Below are 25,062 nucleotides of genomic sequence, written 5' to 3'. Positions count from 1 at the left end.
TCATACGTGAGGTGATTAATATGGCAGAGAGACACCTTTGCATTGCAATCATTGTGTATATTTTTTATAACTGCAGTATAATGTTAACCAAATATATATTTAAACACATTTTCTTGATGATACAAATCAATGTTCTCTTCTTCGACTTTAGAAACCTTGCCAAATACCTTGCTGTGGTTCAGATATTTAGTGTGACAATACATTTTGGGAAGCATGTTTAATAATTTGGCGCAACGCCAGTACTGATACGTACAAACAAACGTTTACAAATATTAATACCAACTCCCAAGACCAAACAATCCTGAGATACAAGGCAATCCTATATTAATGCGTTATAGGAACTTTCAGACTCACATCGCAAGTTTGGAATGAGCTTTCATTTCCGAACCATTGCATTTCATAGTCATCAGTCAAGGTTCATGATTTCACAGCATTGGATGCTGTCCTTCTTAATCATCCCGTCTCTTTTCCAGAGAATGGCTGGTGCTTGTGCGAATCACAACTGTACAGCCGGCAGCTACTGCAAAGAGATCGACGGAATTCAGTTCAGGTGTATCGGATATGGTAACACAATGTTTCTTCATAATTCCAAAGGGGACACAGGTGGCCGAGTCGTTTGCATTCACTGTTCAGAGTTACGCCTAATGTGCGTGCCATAAAACTATGCTTTTTTTCCGAATTATATTTTTACCTGATTATATTTCTATGTTTGTCAGTACATACCTGTGCTTGTGGCCTTCACAAACAAATGTAAGAACCCGTAAAGATCCGGGGTAGAATAGGTCTTTAGCAACCAATGCTTGTAAAAGGAGATTATGCTTGTCGCAAGAGGCGACTATCGGGATCGGGTTGTCAGGCTCGCAGACTTGGTTTATGCATGCCATCGTATCCCGATTGCATATATAAATGCTCGTGATATCAATCACTGGATTGTCTGGCCCAGACTGGATTATTTACAGTCCGCCGTCAAATAGCTTGACTGTTGGTGAGTGCGGCGTTAAACAACAAGAAACTAAACAAAATGGTAAGGTATGTCTCATTTCGGGCTCCCCTCCCAGACCAGGCTAATTATTACAAGCTGTGATGATAATGTTAGCTGAAATACTGTTCAAAGAAGCGTTAAAAGGGGCGGTGGGTAGTCCTGTGGTTAAAACGTTGTTCTATCATGCCAAAGACACGGGTTTGATTTTCCCGATCGATACAATGTGTGAAGACAAATCTTGATGTCGCCTGGCGTAATTTGGCTGATTTTGCTTAAAGGCTCACTTAATCAGAGTTCAATCTCTTGTGGATTTGGTATGATGATATCCTACATTCACATAAAGCTTTGATTTAAAATTGTATGCTGTCTCTCTCAAAGCATCATCATGTGGAAAAGTAAAGGAGTGTCACCCCTCCAGCCCCGATGGTGAATACTGGCTACGCCTGCCTAACTTTAACCTGTACAGAACCCGGATCTACTGTCGCGACATGAACACAGCCACGCCCGTGGAGTACCTGACACTGCCCACGCCTAACCATGGAATTTACCCCAAAGTAGGAAATGTTTTATGCAGTGGCGAAGAAGGTCTCACAGGGACCTGCACGGGCAGTGGAGGGGAGGTGTGGTACAACAAGATCAGAGTGCGAATACAGGTGAGACTTTTGTGATGACTTTTTCTCAGATATTAGACATACGCATACTTGACATTCGCGCCGATAACTCGTAGTAGAGCATGCCGAAACGAGTCTTCACAAGTGTGTCTGCTCGAGTATCTGCTAGCCGAAACAAGTATATATGCTTGGATGTCTGCATGCCATTGTGTGTCTGCTTGTCTATCTGCAAGTCGGCACAAGTGTGCTTGAGTGTCTGCTAGTCGGCACAGGTGTGTCTGCTTGAGTGTCTGCTAGTCGGCACAAGTGTGTCTGGCTGAGTGTCTGCTAGTCGGCACAAGAGTGTCTGCTTGAGCGTCTGCTAGTTGGCACAAGTGGGTCTGACTGAGTGTCTGCTAGTCGGTACAAGTGTGTCTGCTAGTCGGCACAAGTGTGTCTGCTTTAGTATCTGCTAGTCGGCACAAGTGTGTCTGCTTGAGTGTCTGCTCGTCAACTAGTCTGCTTGAGTGTCTGCTAGTCGGCACAAGTGTGTCTGCTTGAGTGTCTGCTCGTCGGCACAAGTGTGTTTGCTAGTCGGCACAAGTGTGTCTGCTTTAGTATCTGCTAGTCGGCACAAGTGTGTCTGCTTGAGTGTCTGCTCGTCAACTAGTCTGCTTGAGTGTCTGCTAGTCGGCACAAGTGTGTCTGCTTGAGTGTCTGCTAGTCGGCACAAGTGTGTCTGCTTGAGTGTCTGATCGTCGGCACAAGTGTGTCTGCTTGAGTATTTGCTTGTCGGCACAAGTGTGTGGTTGAATGTCTACTAGTGAGCACAAGTGTGTCTACTTGAATGCTGCATGCTGTAACGCACACGCGTGTCTGTTTGTCTATCTGCAAGATTGCAAAAGTGTGTCTGCTAGTCGGCACAAGTGTGTTGTTGAGTATCTGCTAGTCGGCAAAAGTGTGCATGCTTGAATGTATGCATGCCGTAACGCATGCGCGTGTCTGCTTATCTATCTGCAAGTCTGCACAAGTGTGTCTGCTCGAGTATCTGCTAGCCGACACAAGTGTATGTGTTTGAGTGTCTGCATGCCGTAACGCACTCATGTGTCTGCTTTTCTATCTGCAAGTCGACACAAGTGTAACTGATTGAGTGTCTGCTAGTCGGCACAAGGGAGCGTCTAGTTGTCAGCACAGGTGTGTCTGCTTGAGTGTCTGCTAGTCGGCACAGGTGTGTGTGCTTGAGTGTCTGCAAGTGTGTGTGAATAGATGTCTGCTTGCTCAGGTTTGTCTGCTTGGGCACAAGTGGGTCTACTTGAGTGTCAGCTAATCGGCACAACTGGGTCTGATTGCGTGTCTGCTAGTCGGCACAATTGTGTCTGCTTGAGTGTCTGCTACTCGGCACAACTAGGTCTGCTTGCGTGTCTGCTAGTCGGCGCAAGTGTGTCTGCTTGAGTGTCTGCTCGTCGGCTCGTCGGCTAGTCTTGCTTGATGACCTGCTAGTTGGCACAAGTGTGTCTGCTTGATGACCTGCTAGTCGGCACAAGTGTGTCTGCTTGATGACCTAGTTGGCACACGTGTGTCTGCTTGAGAATCCGCTAGGCAGCACAGCTGTGTCTGCTCGAGTGAATGTTAACCGTCACTTGTGTGTCTGTGTGAGTGTTTGCCAGGGGGGGGAAGTAAGTTGCACAGCAAGCCAAGCAAGTGTAATTGCTGAAGCGTTTTTTTGCTGACATGTACACGCGTATCTGCTTAAGAATCCGTTATCCAGCACAGTTGTGTCTTCTTGAATGAATGTTAGCCGTCGCCAGTGTGTCTGCTTGAGTGTCTGCCAGCCTATAAGAGTTAAGTGATTCTGCTAATGACACAAGTTAATACATGTGTTAGCTTGCTTTCTTCTAACATGTGAACACATATGCCATGCAAGTTTAACATTTAGAATGATGGGACCTAATATTTCTTTGATAACAACAATTGTGTACGATTCATTGGCATTTTGCCACACAAATCTTTCGTAATATCAGTAAACCTTCACAAGACGACAATGTTTTATTGTTACAGAACATGGAGGTTGAGCGAAACGACGCAACGTTTGCAAACTTAACCAACGTCCATTTGCCCTATGCCATGGCCAAGGATTGCTATGCACGCCACGAGAATGGCGTTGTCAGCTCGTGTGGAACCCGGGGCGAGTTTACCGTCAATCTAACAGGAACTGGATGGGCAGTGAGGGCAGATGTATGTACCCAAATATAGATTTAATAGCACATAAATATAATAAGAAACATAAATATGTATGTCAATGTTTGTCTGTCATCAAAACGCAGCAACGCCAAAATGTCGTCACTCACCGAGTGTTCAACAGTAACTGTCCGTTACTTCCCACAAGTAGCTTGATATACGTTTCTTTTAAAGGACTACATTTTTGTAATATCAGACCGTATAATATATGCCAGAAATGTAAACAAAAGCAAATGACTCAAGCAGGTTCCCAAAATACTCATCCATATTCAACACAACGACCAAATATTCAACCCTTGGGATTCCGGGTACTAGTACATGTACTCTGAGCCCTCGAAGACAAAACACGTCCTCTTTTCAGAAATGTTGTCTCATGCGACTTGAGCTTGTTACAGACGTTTTATTTTATACTGTTTGTTTATAAAACAGCAACCATGGATCGTTGAAGGATGGAAATCTGCAATAGAATCCATTGTTCGGAGTGAAAACGGTTCCGTCGTTCACTTGAAGTGTGGCGGCCGCCCTGGATGGTGTCACCCAAATGGCTCCTTAACTCTGACAGTTCTCCCAACTAAAGGTAACAAAGGCAAATATTAATGTGATCTGGACCCAAGAAAGGGCACATGTACATATATTCGCCAGGAACGCGCCCAGGGAGCGGAAGGTCGGGGGCTGGATCCCCGACCGCGTCATATCAAATGACGTTGAAAGATGATACTTGTTGTTATCCTGCCTGGAGCTCGGGATTAAGGTTACAAAAATAGGGTCGGCTCGGAGTCAAAATACTGTGTCTGAGTTGGGTATTCATGTGAAAGTGTGGCATGGTATCTCAGTCGCTATATAAGTGCAATAATCTTGAACGTGACATTGAACCCCATTTAACCTCACCTCACCTCACCTCACCTCACCTTGTGTAACAAAATGCAAATATGGACTGTTTATGGCAGATAGGATGTGCTCCTGAGATGCAGTATGTTGGTCACTACTTTTATCAAGAGCAAAAGTGTCCCAGTCGTCTCATACTGAGATACTGAGTTCCTTCCTTTATGCGTGCCAGAAATCTATGATTCACCATAATTGTAAACGTCTAAAAACTGCTGCAATGCAGCATCATTTCGGGCTTTCTTCCATCTTAAAGCTTGAGAATTTGTTGGGGGGGGGGGGGGGGTATGTGATTCAGGCGACATTCACGAATTCCGCTTTGACATCCTGTTACAAGAGACAAAGACATTCTCCATATTTACATGTTACTACATGTTATTAAAACCATTGTATGTGTATGATGCCATCACAAAACAAAATGGTGTCAGGATGAGTCCCAGTAATTACCCCGCGTTCCATTTGTTGTGTGGTAAACGCCCTGCTCAGTCTCCAGGGTGTCCAGTGGCAGACACCTTCGACTTGCCACGCTGTCACGTACGTCCTCATGTAACATAAATGTTGTTCAAAGCGACGTGACATCTACGTCATCCCCTAAGTTATCCACTAGGCTGCCAGTCAAAATGCCTTTTGCAAAACTTATGGATACAATACTCACTTGAACATGCTTTAAATTAAGGCCATTGGGGAATTTGAAATAGATCAAGGCACTTCAGGAAACATACTGTAATTAAGGGAATTAAAATATATTTTTTGATATTTAAAAATACTTTTAATATGTTTATATATGTAGTAGTAAATTTGTTTGAGGTGACATTATGTTGAATGGATATGGACCAACGAATATTTAATTCCAAAAGGATAAATTCGTTTGCTATGTGCTAAATTATCCTGTCAGTCATGTTACATGTATTCTTCGATAGTTTGAAATGAGAGACATGTCAGGGTACTTTAGGTTTTGAAGAAAGAATTAACATAACCCCCAATCTCAGCTAATATAGCGTTTCCCTTTGCCCATGTAATCATTGTTCTTTATTAATGATCACAGAAACACTTTACCTACGGGACACGATCAAATATGAAGATTTTGAAAAGCAATGTAAAAAGCTTTTTTTCAAATTAACAGCTCCATTGCAACGAATGTCATTGTTAAGCGCCCCCATTCCCATCCCTCGCCCCTCGCCTACACCTATAACTCGTATAAGGGTGTATACACAATACTTTGTTTGGTAAACCTGACTTAGTGTCTAGACGGACAGCCATGAAAGAACCTGCTGTATCGTAAAAAAGATATTTCCTCCAAACGAGTAATTCCACTAGGTGTGTATGCTCAAATTGCTTTACGGCTATCCCCTTCTGATAGATAATCCTGATAGAGCCCTTTTTCTTTGACATCAAGAAATCAATACACAATATATTATTTATAACAATATCACATGATACACGCATTTTATTATTTGACGTTGAAACGTATTATATATGAAACCACTCATGTCTAGATGACATGTAAAAATTTCTCGTAACATGTTTTTGGTTTTTATAAAATCCATTTTGTTGTTATCTGGAACCCCGGATAACTCGAACTTTTTTTTAGGTCTCCACGATTTCGACACAGCAAGGGTCGACTGTATGTATGTTGTCTATATAAGCTGAACGAATGATACAAATGTGACAGTTCAATCATCTTCATTTCAGTTGTTGAAGAATCGTCAGCCACAGAGGTAGAGTGCGTCTAGCGAGGCCGACGCTGACTGTACTGTGAAGCTAATCCACGCCAATCTAGCTCATCCCCAGCACCCAGCCTCACAGAGAACCAAGCTGAGTCCGCATTGTAATCGTGCGATTATACATTATCAAGTCCTTCGTCTTTTACATGATGACTCTTAAACTTGAAATGGGTAGTATTTATCTATTCCGTATTTCCGTATCTTGTAAAATGACCTCCGAATTAGGAACATGCCAGCAATGCAACTTTAAACGAGGTACATTTCCGTTTTTGAAAGAACCAGGAGTATATTTTAATCCTTTCATCCCACTCATACGAAGCAAAGTATAATGCATAAACGATCATTGCTTTGCCGAGAACGCACCGTGAGCTTTAATTTATTTTAAAAGCAATCACCTTGCAGTTCTTAATAATCCATCTCTTCTCAGAGTCAGTTAACCCTGTTTTGTAAATTGAGGGTCGAGTCCTGATCTGTTAACCAGTCCTCCTCACCATCAACCAATTCGTGGTACTCGTTATATCTCTGACCGCGCAAATGTTGTTTTTTTGTGAAAATTACTGTCAAACTGGTATGTGGCATCTCATTTTTACAGAAATGTACCATTTTGGTTAGATATTTTTACTTTTGAATAGCACTTTCTTTGGCATTTGATTCCCTTTTAGTGAACGTATTTCAGCCTGTGAAGTATGCATCATATCATGCTTGACGAGCTGCCACTTTTTGCCTGTGCTGTTAAATCACTTTAGAATGACCATCGAGCTACATAGCATGTAACGGGCTATCCGCTTTGAGTGGATCAGTGGTGCGAGAGAAGGTTCATTCGTGAAGGTTGTTCTCACTTGCGAGAGTCGCTTTGTTCAATTTCAAAAGTTTGAAATATAAGGTTTACCTGCGTATTTCATTTCTGAGATTTGATAGCAATTCTCGGATAAGGTTTTTAAAAGTATCTCGAAATCTGTAACTCCTATTTATATGCAGAGAAGCAAATTTCACCATTAATGATGTCACTTGAGTAGAAAAAGTAGTATGGTTAGAAATAAAGCAATCCTTATGTTTCCTTCTTGTTCTAATACCAGAGCAAGGGAAATATCTAGCATCGAGCTTTTGTAAACAGCTTTCACATCATGCTTATAAAATACGAGGTGTTGTTCAGATATATCATGCTTACACATTTGTAGATGTAAATAAAGTGTTCTTAGTGTCCCTCTGGCATATTGTCCATCTCTTCCATTGTACTTCAACTGACGCTATTTTCCTCCAACATGAAACAGACCTCTTTTAAATAGACAAAACGCATGCGCTTCCAACTGGGAAAAATTCAGGCTTCCACACAAATGTCCGTGCAGAGGCTGATGTGTTGCATATATTTAACATGGGCGTAATGAAGCGGTCGTAAAGTGCCCTTCTTGAATTTTAACCGCAGACCTTTTGATCTGATTGAGTGAGCAAGTTGATGTTTATCGCCACGGCAAGCAATATTCCAGGAGTACCACTGCAAACAAGTCCTCGAGCCTGCTGATAAACATTTTACTTCACTTTTGTGAAAGATTAATATGCCCAAGTCGTCCACAATGTGAATACTCCCTTCCCAAGTTTAGTATAGTTTTAACTTCCAACGTTTTGTCGAAGTTGAAGGGACCAACGTAAATAATTCGAGTTATCCAAAGTTCGAGAATAATGAATATAGAAGGGATACATAGGGTCCTTGCTTTTACTTCGAGACAACCGTAAGTTCGACACATCAAAGATGGACACGAGTGTTTGACTATGAATATTTTCACCGCTCAGATACATTGAACATACTCAACAACAAAAGTTCCTGTGACATCAATATTAAAGTGTATTTTTCAAACAAGTAAAGTTTGTTTTTCAATATTGTAGTACATGTATGGAATCAAGTCACAAAAACGTCACTGCAAGCCCCATGCATTTCACTACCCAAGAATGGGTATAAAAACATGTGCGTTAACGGGATTCCATATGCATTGTTTAGCATCATGCCGACAATAACCACTCAGAAAAACAACAAAATTGTTATGGTAGCGTTATGGTATGGGGTGGGATTACAGCAAGACAGAGGACCCGTTTGATAGTGGTAGAGGGAAATCTCAATGGACAGCGCTACCGCGACTAGATCATCGGCCCAGTTGTTCTACCGTTTTTGCGTCGTCATGGCCCAGGCATTACCTTTCAACATGACAACGCCCGGCCTCATATTTCTTGACTTGTTCAGGAGTCTCTTCAACAAAACAACGTGAATGTCATCCCCTGGCCGACTCGCTGCCCTGATCTCTCACCAATCGAGCACATGTGGGATGAGATGGATCGGCGCCTTCGACGTCAACCACGTGTTCCACAGACACTCCAGGAACTTCGAAACATGCTCCAGCAGATATGGACAGATATCCCACAGGACTTTGTGCGACGCCTTGTCCATTCCATGAGACGAAGATGTGTTGCTTGCATCGCAACCAGAGGTGGACACACACGCTATTGATTTGTAAATTGACATTTTGGCATGTTTTTTTATGAATTCACGCATTTTCTGAAGTCAGTATGGCAAATTAAACCATTTGAACACTCACAGGAATCTTTTATCTGTTGCAAACCGAAATTGTTTCAGATTTGGTAAAAAACATAACTTTGCATTAAATCTTATTCAATGTCACAGGAACTTTTGTTGTAAGATTACCAAATGACAGCATTATAAAAGGCTATATTAACAGTTCTGAAATACATAAATACTCAGTCCAAACATGTTTATAATATTTTCTGTTTCCCTTCCATCAAGAATATTTCCTGTCACAATCATTTTCACGTGAAATCATAGACTTACATAATGATCTTGCTACTGGCCAATACGACATCGTCTTTTGTTGGTTACCCAGCACTCAACAAATCTGTGACACCACTTTTGATCCCCTACAATAGTTCCAAGCCCGTCACCAGATCCTATATCCGTGGCACACCCAAGTAGGTATAAATAAATTACATGAAATTAAACTTACTATCGGTTTCACCAACTTGGGTTGTCAGTCCAGATGTTGAAGAGGTCATTATGCGACAATGTCGTATTGGCCATTCACGCTATACTCATGAATATTTACTGAAAGGTGAAGATGCTCCATTCTATATCCCTTGTGATGAGAGTCACAGTCAAACATGTCCTGCTTGACTGTGTTTATTTTGCCACCACAAGGGATAACTATTTCAAGGTTTCACCCATCAAGAATCCTTTTAATATCAGTTCACATTTCATTATTGTTTAAAAAGAATTGATTTTTATTGATACATTTTGATAAAAAACATCTGTTGTAAAAAGTAGATGACTTAATTTGGTAGAATGAATTAACAACTGAGCTTGTTATTGACTGTACCTTTAAATGGGGTTGTTGTGAATAACCATATTTTAAAATTAAATGCTAGTTTTAAATACATATTAGGTTAAAATACAAAAAGGCGACTATGCTTGTAGTAAGAGGCGACTAACGGGATCGTGGTCAGACTCACTGACTTGGTTGATGCATGTCATCGTATCCCAGTTGTGTAGATGGATGCTCATGATGTCAACCACTGGGTTGTCTGGTCAAGAATCGATTACTTACAGACCGCCTTCATATAGCTGGAATATTGCGGCGTTAAACAACAACAAACAAACCTTACTACAACCGCCATTCCGAGGCAGAATGACTGGACCTTTCTCTGCCTCGGAATACCTCGGAGTCGGAGTCGGAGTCAAACCGTTTACCTCTTATCATGGAACATTCGAACCCATTCTGCTTTTCCCGTTTACGACCAATCCTCTATATGAGGGGGTCAGAATCAAAACGGGCCTAACCCCCAAATTTTGTGATTTGTTGTTAACCATCGGAAAGGAAAAACTATCTGTAAGTTAAACAAATGGCACAGGAAGCACGTTGGCCAAAGGTTTACCACCTAAACTTTTTGGATTAGATGCAGCTGGGATTAAATACAGAATTGCCAACGTCTACTGTACTGTAGTCTTGGAGTATGTTTTCGTTTTCTCGTGATGATTCTAGAACAGGTTTATGCTAAATATATTTCAAGATTGCAGAACTTGAAAACTGTGTGGCAGTTATTGACACGTTTCATGTTTTGAATTTTTGCAAGCTAATATGCTACATTTGCATTATGCGAAACTACTTCAATAGTGGGGAGTTCTTCACTTGATTGGCACCGTCATGTGGCTGGAATAGTGCCGGGTGCGGCGTTAAACAACGAACAAGCAATTGATTGGGAAATTGCTCAATTTATTGGCAGTTACCTTCATGTTCTTGATGCTTCGCTGCAGTTGTCATTATGTTTTATGTTTTTGACAATGCATACTCAATGATTTATTAAATTCCATTGTGCAGAATCACAGTCTTCTATAAAGATATACATGTATCTATCAGTTACTTTCATGTTCTTGAGACTTTGAGGAATATTGCTCAACATGAAGAGCATGTCGACTATACGAAAGTTGGTTTCATAATCTTGGGTTTTGTCTATTTCAGGTGGGTAATCAGTGGAACCCCCAAACAAAACGTTCTATGTTTAATCATGCAATTTTGCCACTCCATCAATCAGGATTTGGACTGGTGTTTTTTCCTATTTTGTGATATAGTTTTTATTTGTTTGTCGCATCTGACAAACAAGCTAGGCTGAGGTTCAGTTGGGGACATGAATCGTTTCCAGAAGTGATTCTTTTCGTGAAGCTTTAACAAATATGAACCAGATGGTGAGCTGGTTCATTTTACCAATTAGGGCTTTTCAATGGGCCTTTTCGTCCTTTTAAGCAGGCTGCGTGTGGCACTAGAAGGGTGATTTCTCTTTGACAGCTTGACTGAGGTGCAAAGTAGTGTTATAATGTTATATGCTAGACCAAACACAATGTGGCAAGGCAAGAGTGGTATGCACCACAGTGCTAGTGATAACCTGCTCAGACATGCTCCGTCGTCCACCACTGTCAACCTAACAAACGCAACACTGAAACAAAATCCCATTAGAAAGTGTGTGCGGCTTGTGGATCAATATCTGTACTCCTAAATCTTCCAATGTAAGGACCTATTTACACGATTCGACATTGCAGTAATTGTATTAGTTTTAGTGATCAATATGTAATAAACATGTGCTTCTTTTCGTCCAAAGTGTCTGGTCAAGGTCTGTCAGTTTCCTGCTAGTTTAGGATTCATTTTTGAAGAACATCCACGTCAGTGTCCCAATACGTCCAAACGAAGACGCAGTAGAGAAGCTTATTCAAGCCACTCACGTTCCATTTAAAATGAACCAATCCCCATGGTCCATAATTCACATCACCAAAGACTCCAGTCGCTTAGGGCAGTTAGAGAATAAACAAAGGACGGTGAGTTGCTTTGTGGCTAAAGCTTTCAGTCGTGACCCCGAAGATATAGGTTAGTAAATGAGAAGACGTTTACCACTTTGGGACAGTGCACCTAGGTTGTGTTTGTTTGTTTGGTGTTTAACGCCACACTCAGCAATATTCCAGCTATATGACAGCGGTCTGTAATAATCGAGTCTGGACCAGACAATCCGGTGATTGACACTATGAGCATCGATCCACGCAATTGGGACCGTTGACATGCATCCACCAAGTCAGCGAGCCTGACCATCCGATCCCGTTAGTCGCCTCTTACGACAAGCATAGTCGCCTTTTACGGCAAGCATGGGTTGCAAGACCTATTCTAACCCGGATTTTCACGGGTCAGACAAACCTAGAAACATCAGTGCGAATCGGTGACTCGTACCCACGATCATTGGTTTCTGGCGAGCCTGATCCGAGGGATGCTATGCGAATTGTGGTTCCTTGGACCATTGGGCAACGCCTGTCCCCAGTCACGGATTTGAGTGCTGTAATAGGTACTAAATAGTCCCTTCATCATGTCCGAGCAGCCAAGAGCGAATAAAGTTGAGTTCGGTTCAATTGTTAAACGTGGATGAAACCCTACGCACTCCCTCACTCGCTCGTCAAGACAAGAACGAAGTCATTGTGTATTGCGAGACACAAGTACGTGAAAATGTGCCAGATGTACACGCGTGTGTACATGTTTATGTAAGTATGAATATTGTTTTAAGAAAATGCATTTAAACTGTGAGATTGGTATTTCATCACTCTCAAGGAGCCGGACAGCTCTTATGAGTTAGTAACCTGCTTCATTTTGCTTCCTATTTTAACAATTCATTATCATTAATTATTCATTGAAATATCATTCACAATGATTAGTGATAGTTTTCCTTGGGTATTCAAAAGATACTCACACGCAAAAGAAACGCAAGTGGTTTTAAGCAAATAGGTAACAAACACAGAACCATAAATTGATACGAGTTTTAGCATGTAGTGAAGCCTGATGGTGTTATCAATATTTTTGGTTGCTTTTTGAAAGCCCCGAGTAAAAACGCAACATGAAAAAACGAATCGCCAAAACGCACCATTTCAATGAATATGTGGGTATCATGCACCCATTTCTCGCGAAATCGAAAGTGCACGAACTGTCACGAAGTGTAGTGGGTATAAAACTGTGGCCGATTCTTGGACCTACCACTCCTTGGTCAACAATGCCACGCCTAACTCAAATTCAGAGAAACCAGGTTATCGGATGTTTGGAAGATGGAGAGTCTGTCCAAGATGTTGCCCGTCATTTCAACGTTAACATAACCACAATTTACCGTATCCTGCATCGATACAATGCTACAGAGACCACAAATGACCTTCCTCGGAGCGGTCTTCCTAGGGTCACCACACCTCGACAAGATCGGCCGATTACCCGTCAACACCAGCGACATCCGTTCCTAACTGCAAGTGAAAGTGCTCGACAGACCATAGGAACACATAATCTACACATTAGCCGGGACACTGTGATCCGACGTCTCCCTTCCAACAACCTCAGATGTCGCCGACCAGCACGTCGTCCTGTTCTCCAACCACGGCATCGACAAGCACGACTTCAGTGGGCACGGGGTCATCACAATTGCCGTCATCGTGAGAGGAGGCGAGTCATCTCCACTCAATGTACAGGAGATGTGTGGCAGTGATCAATGATAATGGTGGTCACACCAGGTATTGACTGACATTTTGGGTATTGACCCGAAACTGTGTAAGCCCTTAACATTTGAAAAAAACAATTATGTCATCTGCCTTTTAATCGATTAAACTGTCTTCAGTCAATTTTTTGTCAATCTTGCCCTATTAGTATTTCTTGTCTTTACTGTTGAAAATAAATAACATGTATACTGCATACTCGACTTGCGTTTCTTTTGCGTGTGAGTATATATTTAACTCCCTTTTGCCCAGACAATTGGGTATTTTTAACCAATGAGTTAACTTTTTTGGAATATTTTTTCTTAAAATGCCATTTCAGTTGACTTCAAATTTGCACCTGTTGCAAAAAGCGAGACGTAACGCTCTTGTGCATTATTCATAGATACTCATGCCTGAATTCGTTGATTAAATGAAACCCGTGAAGATTCCGGGGTAGAATAAGTCTTCAGCAACCCATACTTGCCGTAAAAGGTGACTATGCTTGTCGTAAAAGGCGACTAACGGGATCGGGTGGTCAGGCTCGCTGACTTGGTTTAATGCATGTCATCAATCCCAATTGCGTGGATCGATGCTCATGATATTAATCAGTGGATTGTCTGGTCCAGACTCGATTATTAACAGACCGCCGTCATATAGCTGGAATATTGCTGAGTGCGGCGTTAAACAACAAATTAACCAACCAACCAATGATTAAAAGATATATAAAGATCTGTAAAGAAATACGGGTACGCAAGTTGATATTGAGCATTTGTGCACTATGTATTTTCTTCTTACGTATTTGTACCTAAATAAAAGTGACAAAACCCTTTCAATATTCTCTGTAAAAAAACAGAGTCAATTTACGATTTCGACTATATCATGAGCATGTGTTTATGAATCGCTAGCAACTAGTGATGTTACCAACCTGAGATGTTCGCGAAATCCTGTATCCTGTGCCACTGGTGGCAACTCTGAATAAATTGGTTATGGCGATTTAATTTGCATGTTATGCATATACGTCGCTTATATAGAGCTCTGTAAACACTGACAATCATTTTACAAATGTCACGACCAATATCACAGATGGAAAACACAATTCGATTAATATCATTTCGAACCAAATCAGCAATTAATAAAAACTTTGAAAAATTGAATATTTGAAGGTATAGATTGGAAAGACAAGGAAAAGGAAAGATAAATGAATTTTATTGTATTTATAACTTGAGTTAAGTCAATATTGTATGACAAAAGGATAACCACACATTCATAATGTTATGAAGTACACGAAATTGATCTGTTACTGCATCGGCAAGGAAATATCTCTTCCCTAGTTGAAGAATCGGGAATTATGAATATTGATGAACATATAAGGGCACTAGGAAAATTAGAACATCTAACGAGCTACGAAGAATTACGAATCATTCTTAATTATGTGCACACCAACCACACGACATGTCGAGCGGTGCAGACAGTCCTAAAAGGGAGGCAAGGCTCCGATTAATTGGCAGTCCACATTGTCTGTCTGCTAACACAACAGTTACGTCCTATATGAATCTAGCAATCAATGATTACTTCAATTTCATATATACAGTGTGTCAATTTCACACAAGGCGCAAAATACTGTCACAGCAACCAAAGACGTATATGGATCTGTATACGTCAACTGATACTGTAAATATACACCAAACTGTTAACCACAGTTATTCAAGTGTGCAGGTAAACACAATAACACGAACGGTTTGTCAAACATACGTATTTTCCCTCAATGTGCAAAAATACTCATGAATAAATACAATTCAACAAATACAATTGTTCCCCGATGTACTGGAAATTCTGTTTTCACTCAGGTTCTATAAACATTTTTTTGGGTGTCTAACAAATATCTCCCTCATCCAAGAACTTTAAACGATCGATCCTCCATGACTCCTTGCTTGTATACAAGCACACGAGTATTTGGGTTACAGCATCAGCGAGGGCACGTCACTTCCTTGGCTGAAGAATCCGGAATGGCTGTGAAAAGAGAGTTTGCCAAATTAAGTTTAGATGAAACAAAGTGGTTATCTCATCTCTGCTGGTGTACAGATATTCAATGTATGTGATTAATGATCATGAACTCCTGTATTGGTGGCGTTTGGGTGATAATCAGTTGATTATGATGTCATGACAATAATTTCTTTTCTCAACAAATGAGAACATGAACGCCTGCACCTACGAACACTTACACACACTTTCCTTGAAGAATACGTACCCGTTTTGTAGTAAGGCTTGAGCATCAAGGAACCCGCCGGATGACATCCTCCAGCGTAACCACCACATTTCATGTGAACAACAGCTCCTGTGTCATCTCTTTCTATTGATTCTATTATGGCACGCCATCCTGATGTTGCCCATTCTTGCTGAAATGGCAAATGCTCAACGGAATAGAAAACAGACTGTCAGTATATCAAAACCTTTGAAACATTTATGAATGATTTTGTTACTATACAGGAAAAAGGGGCACATAGGCCCAATTATCTAAGGCTCTGTGATTAACCTGTACAATTGCGTCCCTTATCTGTGATTAATCCTAGATATCATATTTGTTCCGAGATTCACAGATTCGTCCTTGTTTTGACGTCACGATGCCCGGGGTCTGGGTTATCCCCCCAATCGTCATTTATGATATCATGGTCTAATGTAGATTCGAATAAGTGCAAACAATTGGCTTCTGATACATGTTTAAATTATACCAAGATAGACGAATCTGAATGACTCCTTACGTCTGGTCCTACAATCCACCCAGTGTCTGTAAGGTTCACTGTAAACTCGCCCTTGGTTCCACATGATCTCAGAACGCCACCATTGTGTGCAGTGTAACAGTCCATAGCATTGGCGTAAACTATTTCCTTGTAGTTAGAGAAGTCGGCAAATGTCTTTTCGTTACGAACAACCTCCATGTTCTGTGAATACAAATGTTTACTCTGAGAATATTTTATAACACAATTCAAGAGTTGACTTTGGCATGTAACTATTCCGAACATTCACATTTCATGATCATTGATTAATTGTGGATAGAAGAATGTTGGAGTTACAAACGGTCGAAGAAAAGGTTTGTTTTGCTGAAAACGTGTGCAGCTGACCATGACCGTGAACGGAGGCTTGCCTGCTAAAGTGCGAACGGAGGCTTGCCTGCTAAAGTGCGAACGGAGGCTTGCCTGTTAAAGTGCGAACGGAGGGGAGGGCTTGTTATGTGATCAGGTGTGTAGTTTTGGAGGTAGCTTGTGCGACTAAGCGTGTAATTATGGAGGTAATTTACTCCAACAAGACCATCTATTGGGCCTCAGTAAATACAGGCTCCGCCTATGCTGTTTTTTCGTTTCAGCTTTTGAAATTGATAGACAGGAACAAAGTGCAAACATACATTCAGTACGCGCCGCTTTCGATATTTTGAATACGATATTTGCATTAACGATATTACGATCTATCTAGGTTGTATATACCGAGACTTGCACTTTAAGAAACAAATCCTTCAATAAGGCCCCCGGGGTATGTTCGTATCAACTAAATAAAATACAAACTATGACAATCTGGATGCAATGGAAGCGTCAAACTCTAGAACGTAAGCGTTTTAATCACGAAAATAGTTACCAAGATGACGACAGATGTCCCGTCCTTTGGTAAGCTGCCGTAATAAATGTCAGTGTCACGAACCTGTCATATCTGCAGATTGTCATACCGTCATACTTGTCACGAACCTGTCATATCTGCAGATTTTCAACACCGTCATACTTGTAAGGAACCTGTCATATCTGCAGATTGTCATACCGTCCTACTTGTCATGAATCTGTCATATCTGCAGATTGTCATTTTCAAATAAAACCCATGATCAAGGACCTAAAGTAAATGTTTCGATACTTTATTACATGCATACAACAACGGCAAAAGCAAAGATAATATGGGAATGATTTATCTAGCTTTCAACGTCGTTCTTATAGAATTGTGCCATCGGATGAAGAGCACAATATTTACCATTTACCTCAATAAGGACTCTTATTTTGTGGTAAAAGGCTTCACCACCTCTTCCTTTACAGTCGAGGACTAGCGATGTTTCTTGATTACAACCGATGTTTGTCACATTCGGATAAATTCCATAGTTAGGAGTGAGCAGTGTCAGGTACTCCACGGGCGTGTCTGTGTTCATGTTGTGGCAGTATATCCGGGTTCTGTACAGGTCAAAGTTCAGCAGACGCAGCCAGTATTCTCCATCTGTGCTGGAGGGGTCACATTCCTTGACCTCTGCACATGATGATGGTGTCACTGCAGGCGGAAGCACTTTGTTTAGTGAGAACACAAGCGACGTCGAAAAGCGAAGGACCTGGTGTTTAATCAATGAAATGGTTGCACTCCGAGGCGCAGAGAGATAGTTATTGAAATTAACTCTTTGAATTACGAGCCAGTTGTCATGTAACATTGGAATAAAGGACAATGGACATATAAATACGAAAAACATACATACATTCCAAAATTGGTAGAAACGTGAAACGAATTGATTTCTTGCTTTGTGACCCCAATAATGATCATGTTTCATAGTTACACAATACATATCACTGTAAACACCTAACCAAAATCTCAATTTCAAATAAATACTTATTAAACTGCCGATATGAAAAAGTATACATTGTTAGATTGTAAATAGGTTTTAATACTTCCGAAACTGAACTCGATTTGAAAACGATTGCCTAAACACCCCAAACATTATATGACTGGTAGGAGTCCGTGCATTTGGAGAAAAATGATTTTACACGAACGATGTATGAAGCAGAGCTATGTTAGAACAAGATGAAAATGCACAGAGGATTTTAAAACAAGAGGTTAGATCCTAAAATATCACAACCCATTAAAGAACGCGAGTGAAATTGTCAGCAGCACATAGAGAGCGAGGGGTGCTGGGGGTCTTCGAATGGCGCTGATAGGATGCTGCGCAGGTCCACATTGCAAGAACGCTCGGGTCTGACCATTGCCAAACTGCATCCGACTGACCATTGCGAAACTCCTTCGGCGATACCACCCGAATGACAGCCAATGAAGCAGAAGACCACATGCGAACACCCCACAGGAACACCACCATCTGCACACGTTACATCTGCGCAACTTTTTCTTGGCGGTGTCAGTGTCAAGGCCATTACGATAACGAGTTGAAGGAATTCCCAGGACCCAAACGCGGAATGGCCTTGACCCGTCAACATCGGCGAAATAGAGTCAGCTGTCTCGAACTGTGCAACATTAGCAACGACGTGATTGGCCAAGGATACTGTCAGCGACGAGAACAGGTTTAACTTGTTACATCCTGATTTGGGGATGCGGGTGAATCGATTGAGGTGCTTTTGTGAAAAGGGAATATTATCACTCTCAGATGTGTTTGATTGCGTCTGTTAATTCACCCCAAATGTCATAACATTGTCTTTTGGATTGTAACATAACTGACTGAACTTCAAAATGCATTTAAAAAAAAGTGTGTACATTTTCTTGTTTACTTTTTATAAGCAGTCAAAGATGATGTCTTTACTTTTTTTATTAGCGTTTCATTATAACAAATACTTCATATGGTAAAGATGACAATAATGTCCATAGACCCGTGACGCCCGGGGTAGAATAGGTCTTCAGCAACCCATGTTTGCCGTAACAGGTGACTATGCTGGTCGTAAGAGGCGACTAACGGGATCGGGTGGTCAGGCTCGCTGACTTAGTTTGATGCATGTATCCTAATTGCTTTGCTCATGATATCAACCACTGGATTGTCTGGCCCAGACTCGTTTATATACAGACCGCCGTCATATAGCTGGAGTATTGCTGAGTGCGTCGTTAAACAACAAACAAACAAACAATAATATTCATAAAAATAGTCTGTTGCACATCCTATACTTGAATAATTACATCATACTGACAATGGTATATTTCAACTTCATCCTAACCTATCCCAAATCAACAACCGTAACAATATGTCCTCCCCCCCCCCCCCCCCCCCCCTACGCTTCCCTCCCCCTTCTCTTCCCTTCCCAACCCCTTCCCAAAAAATACTACTTTATCGAGTATTACTCTATATTTTTCCATGAAGAAAAAGTCCAAACTCACCAAGCCGGCTACAGGTATATCTATCGTTTCCAAGGGGTTCACAGAAACGGTTTACTGAACAGTTGTGATTGGCGCACGCTCCAGCAATTGTCTGCAAAAGGGGTATACAAGATGATTGTAGCTTATGATTACAGTATTAGCTTATGTATTTGGAATACACAATACGATTCAAGTTATTCTTTATGTTTCGGCACTACCAATTTATAAGTAATTAATAATAAGTAATTAATAATGCTTTTAATTTTACCTGTGGCCATTGTGAGATGTCTGAGAAGACAAACTCAGGTGTTGTCACCAGGTGACTGGCGTTAAGACCTCCAGGTGATAACGTGGCATGGTTCAGCTGACAGTTGCCAGTGTTGGTGTCAAAGTTGAAAGACTGACACATTTTAATGGTCATACAATTGTATGCGCATTTCACTGGTCCCTCTGTCGTCATTGAAGCAATTTCGTGGTTGGGTAGTTTGTTGTTTTGTTGAAGAAGCGGAAAGTTACTGGACTTCGAACATATTTTTGTAGAATCAGCATGATGTTGTGAAAGAACCAATAGAAGGAATATCCCATCTAGGATACTACCTGCTCCCATCACTGCCTCCATTCATGCTGCAAAATTGAATACTGTCTACAGCTGATAACACGTACTGTAGTGATCACTTAAACGCTTACATAATCATATTCTTCATTCTCTACATGCTGCATCAAATACTCGTCACTATCAAAGTGTCATTATGTCCCTCATTTTTGTTTGCACATAATATTCGAAAAGAAGATTATTTTGTTTTCTCTTTTCTGGTAGCCATATCTGGATAACTTCACATGCTAACTTTTGATGAATATCCTTCGGGGGAAGGTATGTTGTCTAAGAAAGCATTTGTTTAAATTAAGGGGGACCAGGGTGGTCCAGTAAGGCGCCGAAATTCGCTGTGCAGAGCTGCGTCCCCTAGGGATATCAGAAACCTATGATCGCCGGTATGAATCGCAGATTCACTGTGATCAAGTTTCTTAATTTATTAGCATTTGACCCATTTCATCAAAGTGGCAACGTATACTGCATCACTTCGGGCCCTCCTCCCACATCAAGCTGACACGCCGTAACATAACTGAACTCTTGTTCAAAGCAGATAAAACAAAACTCACTCACTCACGAATGTAAACATATCTTTCTCGTTTACTTCAGTAACTAAACCACTTACAATATTTTATCTATTTCAGAAAATCAGAAAAACAAGTTTTGAATGGCTAAAATAACAAGATGAAAAAATACACAACTACTACAAGTACATGAAACCCCACATTGCAATGGCAGAGATAGGGAGAAACAGTAAAGCTCGATAAAGCGGAAATATAGATGACTTGAAGCAGAAATGACAATCGTGCATTTGATGGAGCGTAGACAAGTTGTACTAACTGAAAGCGCCAGCCTCTTAACAGCTGCCATTTCTCCTTCAAGTCACCTATTATTTTCTCTATATATCGTATGCCATAACTTCCCGCTGCTCCAGCCCTTGGTGTCTACTTTTTGAGGTTCAATCTAGAATGTTCTTTCTACGAAGACTTGATAGGGCGTCATGCGACTCTTGCTCAAAAGTTGTTTGATCAGGGTTAAAACATTGAAGGCTTAGTAAGACTTTCAAAGGGTAAAAAAGGGGATAAATTTTGCAAATTGGAGGCATCGGTGACAGAACCCAGGTCCGATACAATTCCCTTTTCCGAACTTGTCCACATGTTCCCTTGTTCTGGGACAAAACTGTATACATTATGTGATGAATATCCAGGTACTGTAATGACTATGTTTGGTGCTATGAATGCGTGTATGGGAGCAAAACAAGATTTTATAGAAGATTTCTCTGTCGATTATCTCCCGGTTGATGGCTTCAAATATGAATGTGATGGTTGACATATTCCCAGAAAGTCCAAAGGTAGTATCATAAATATTCAAGGTAAACAGTTATGAACATGGATGAACTAAACGGTAGAGCGATATCGATGCTCGTGATATCAATCACTGGATTGTCTGGCCCATACTCGATTATATACAGACCGCCGTCATATCGCTGGAATATTGCTGAGTGCGTCGTTAAACAACAAACAAACAAACAATAATATTCATAAAAATAGCCTATTACACATCCTATACTGGAATAATTACATCATACTGACAATGGTATATTTCAACTTCATCCTAACCCATCCCAAATCAACAACCGTACCCATATATTCCCCTCTTCCCTTCCCTTCCCTTGTCTTCCCTTCCCAAACCCTTCCCCAAAAATACTACTTTATCGAGTATTACTCTATATTTTTCCACGAAGATAAAGTCCAAACTCACCAAGCCGGCTACAGTAATATCTATCGTTTCCAAGGGGTTCACAGAAACGGTTTACTGAACAGTTGTGATTGGCGCACGCTCCAGCAATTGTCTGCAAAAGGGGTATACAAGATGATTGTAGCTTTAACTATAATAATTGTTTCATACATCGAGGATGATAAAGGATTTAGAATGCACAATACGATTCAAGTTTATTTTTAATTACCTGTGGCCACTGTGAGATGTCCCAGAAGACACTCAGGTGTTGTCACCAGGTGACTGGCGTTAAGACCTCCAGGTGATAACGTGGCATGGTTCAGCTGACAGTTGCCAGTGTTTGTGTCAAAGTTGAAAGAATGACAAATTTTAATGGACATACAATTGTATGCGCATGACTTAAACCATGAATGTGATGGTTGTTATATTCCCAAAGGCAGTATAATAAATATTCAAGGTAAACAGTTATGAACATGCATGGACAAAACAAGCACACCTCACACTCGCTCGTCCTGCATATTCATCTCACAGCATAGATAGATTTCAGTGGGACCAAGCACGTGGGGTGGGTTTGTGAAGTTTATGAACAGGTGCATATATTTCTTCAAAACTAATTGACAATATCTATTTGTTTTGTTTGTTGTTTAACGCCGCACTCAATAATGTCCCAGCAATAAATTAAACACAAATGTAGACTCTGCTGTAGAGATGTTAGAAGACCAATTTAAACGTAGCATTATATCAACTATAGGACATCACGAAGACCGACGGCCTCATGCAAACAAACTAAGCTACCTCTAGGTACACTGGTTTGATAGGTGATGCAGGACACTCAAACGTACAAAATAAGTCCTGAAAGTGAACATTGCAGTGAGTATTTGAACGTCTGTAAGCATTTTAAAGATACTTGTAAAAGGAAAAAGATTGATTATGAAGTCTCTGTAGAAGTTGTAAAAGCTGCAAAGGGTAAAGACAATTAACTATTAAGAAATAGTGCTATAGATATGAGCCGGGATCTTCATCCATCACTGCTGCAGATTGGCATGCATACTTCGGAGAACTTTTGTAAAAGGAAAAAAAAGATTAAGTTCGTAATGATACGTATTGCCAAGACTGGTAAGCTGATATCAGATGTTGAAAGTTGCAACATTCCTATTCCTTGTTTAAGACTGAATTACTACCAGAGATGTATTAATAACTATACAATCTATATGTTTTCGCGGATGTTTAACAAAGTTCAGATGTGGCCTAGATAATCTTAATATACAGTTATACAGACATTCCAAAGATAATTAGAGTTTACGTCGACGTGTCCTCACTGCAAATATTACCCAAAAGATGAATACCATGTGTTATTAATTTGTTTAGTATATGAAGATGTAAGATTTACCTAACTAAATATTATTAAACGTATCCAACACAAAGACAATTTGTATTTGTTAATGAACAGCAAAAATAGATACATTCTTCTCAGACTTGCAGTTTTTTTCAATAAGATATTTGAAAGAAGATGTTGTATTGAATATTAATAAAATCCATATGTGAACATCTATTCAATTCCCTATACCAATGCTCCAGGACGAGTTTGCCTACAAGAAAATGTCATTGTACGGTAACCTCCCAATTGTCAGACATCCCATTTGTTAGACAGCTTATACCATATGCGTATGTGTTCTTATTCTACCTAACATTGTACTTAATATTGTTTGTTAATCTTCACTGAGTTTCCTATATTCTATATCAACGTCTCTAATTCTTTGCTAATAAAACACACGTAACCCGACGCAGATCAAGCGCAACTTATAAACACATTCGTAATCTAGTCAATCCGTATCACATAAAGAGTTGGAGTAGATAGAGTACTATTGTACTGGCCTGTCAGTCAGTCAGTCAGTCAGTCGGTCACTTTTTTCTGTCTGTTTTGTCTGTCTGTTTGTCATAAACACATGCTTATGATACAGTCGGAGTCCTACAATGGATTCTGCTTTTGGTAAAAAATTCATATGATAATTGAAATGTTTTTGTCGATTTTATTTTGATTCTTAGATGACAGTTAGGTTCATCACAATTTCAACTCCCTCAAATATCGTTATGCTAATATTAACAGTTGTATAACACACGTATACTTACAAATCAGCTAAAGCATTCTCCGACGACACCATTCCGTCAAGTAAATTGCAACCAACACCCAAGACCGCCCAACACCTACTGGGAACATCTCCTGAAAATTTATTTGTTAAAATGCAAATCTAACGAGAAGCACACCTGGCCTCAGGTGGAATGAATAAATTAAGAATGAAAAAAGGATATGTCCTTTAATTATTAACTGGTATAGGTCAGACGGTGCCATTTTTTTTTATAAAGATCAAAGAACAATATCTAATATGTCTCTCGTTGTTACTTATCGAGTGATTGTTTATCAACCTGCTAATGGATATTTACGTCTATGTTAGACACAGCTGTTAACACATTTTACAGTTCCTTCCCAAGGATTGACGAAAAGACTAAATCTGGATTATATTTTTATAACTCTACACAAGTTGTCATTTTCGATTTGTAAATGGCTTTGGATATTAAATTATTGAAATGGAAAGTTCTAAACAATGTAATCAACCACATGCATCACATTAATTATTAAATCTTTATATCTACACAGATTCTTTAAGGATGCATTAAGCTTCTATACAATCCAATATGTTACTTCCTGAACACCAAGGAGTTGTTTTGCAAACATGAGAGAGAGAGTGCGTGCGTGCGTGCGTGCGTGTGTCTCTCTCTCTGTGTGTGTGTGTGTGTGTGTGTGTGTGTGTGTGTGTGTGTGTGTGTGTGTGTGTGTGTGTGTGTGTGTGTGTGTGTGTGTGTGTGTGTGTGTGTGAACAAGCGATATCTACACAGATATCGCTGTAATGAAATTGCATCACATTGCTTTGCAGACCATTGTGACCTCATTGGTTACCATGACGTCACAATCGAATGACATCACTAATGGTTCTGCTACTGAAGCTGTTAGCAGTACTTTTTTTTACTTAAGACACTGCTTATTACTGTCTACAAAAAAAATGGAAGAATGATGCTGGATAAGCCTCGGAGTTTTTCCTCTTTTATCAACCCGTGTCAATATATCTGATAGCAAAAGACACTCGGGTAAGAATATATATATTTGTTTTTGAATATATATACATATTCAACAA

The 25,062-nt window shown here is 40.4% G+C and overlaps 2 protein-coding genes across 4 annotated transcripts in view; one reads left to right on the top strand and one right to left on the bottom strand.

Annotated features, from left to right (window-relative positions):
• Positions 1–7,690, top strand: part of LOC124132216 (A disintegrin and metalloproteinase with thrombospondin motifs 20-like) — an 8,440-nt gene extending 750 nt beyond the window's left edge. Inside the window, exons 2-6 of the mRNA XM_046496000.2 lie at positions 474–564; positions 1,361–1,635; positions 3,631–3,807; positions 4,240–4,387; positions 6,385–7,690. Coding sequence (XP_046351956.2) covers positions 474–564; positions 1,361–1,635; positions 3,631–3,807; positions 4,240–4,387; positions 6,385–6,425 — 732 coding nt within the window. The 3' untranslated portion in view covers positions 6,426–7,690. The remainder of the gene's footprint in view (positions 1–473; positions 565–1,360; positions 1,636–3,630; positions 3,808–4,239; positions 4,388–6,384) is intronic.
• Positions 7,691–14,706: 7,016 nt separating this feature from the next.
• Positions 14,707–24,065, bottom strand: LOC124132215 (A disintegrin and metalloproteinase with thrombospondin motifs 9-like). Of its 3 annotated transcripts, XM_046495997.2 has the most exons (9): positions 24,002–24,065; positions 22,101–22,194; positions 21,896–21,986; positions 19,814–20,169; positions 19,567–19,657; positions 17,471–17,751; positions 16,215–16,394; positions 15,704–15,851; positions 14,707–15,465 (listed from the first exon to the last, which is right to left on the bottom strand). In XM_046495997.2, the coding sequence occupies exons 4-9, from the start codon at positions 20,162–20,164 to the stop codon at positions 15,422–15,424; spliced, it is 1,095 nt and encodes a 364-aa protein (XP_046351953.2). In that variant the 5' UTR covers positions 20,165–20,169; positions 21,896–21,986; positions 22,101–22,194; positions 24,002–24,065; the 3' UTR covers positions 14,707–15,421. The 3 variants fall into 3 exon arrangements, with proteins under 3 accessions (XP_046351953.2, XP_046351955.2, XP_046351954.2); XM_046495999.2 differs by lacking the exon at positions 22,101–22,194; XM_046495998.2 differs by lacking the exon at positions 24,002–24,065 and having other exon boundaries at positions 22,101–22,380.
• Between the last annotated feature and the right edge of the window lie 997 nt (positions 24,066–25,062).

The sequence above is a fragment of the Haliotis rufescens genome, unplaced genomic scaffold, assembly GCF_023055435.1.
Source record: "Haliotis rufescens isolate VD_foot unplaced genomic scaffold, xgHalRufe1.0.p SCAF_4, whole genome shotgun sequence".
NCBI classification, from domain to species: domain Eukaryota; kingdom Metazoa; phylum Mollusca; class Gastropoda; order Lepetellida; family Haliotidae; genus Haliotis; species Haliotis rufescens.
The sequence above is the reverse complement of the archived record's forward strand: the minus strand, read 5'-3'. Positions and strand labels throughout refer to the sequence as shown.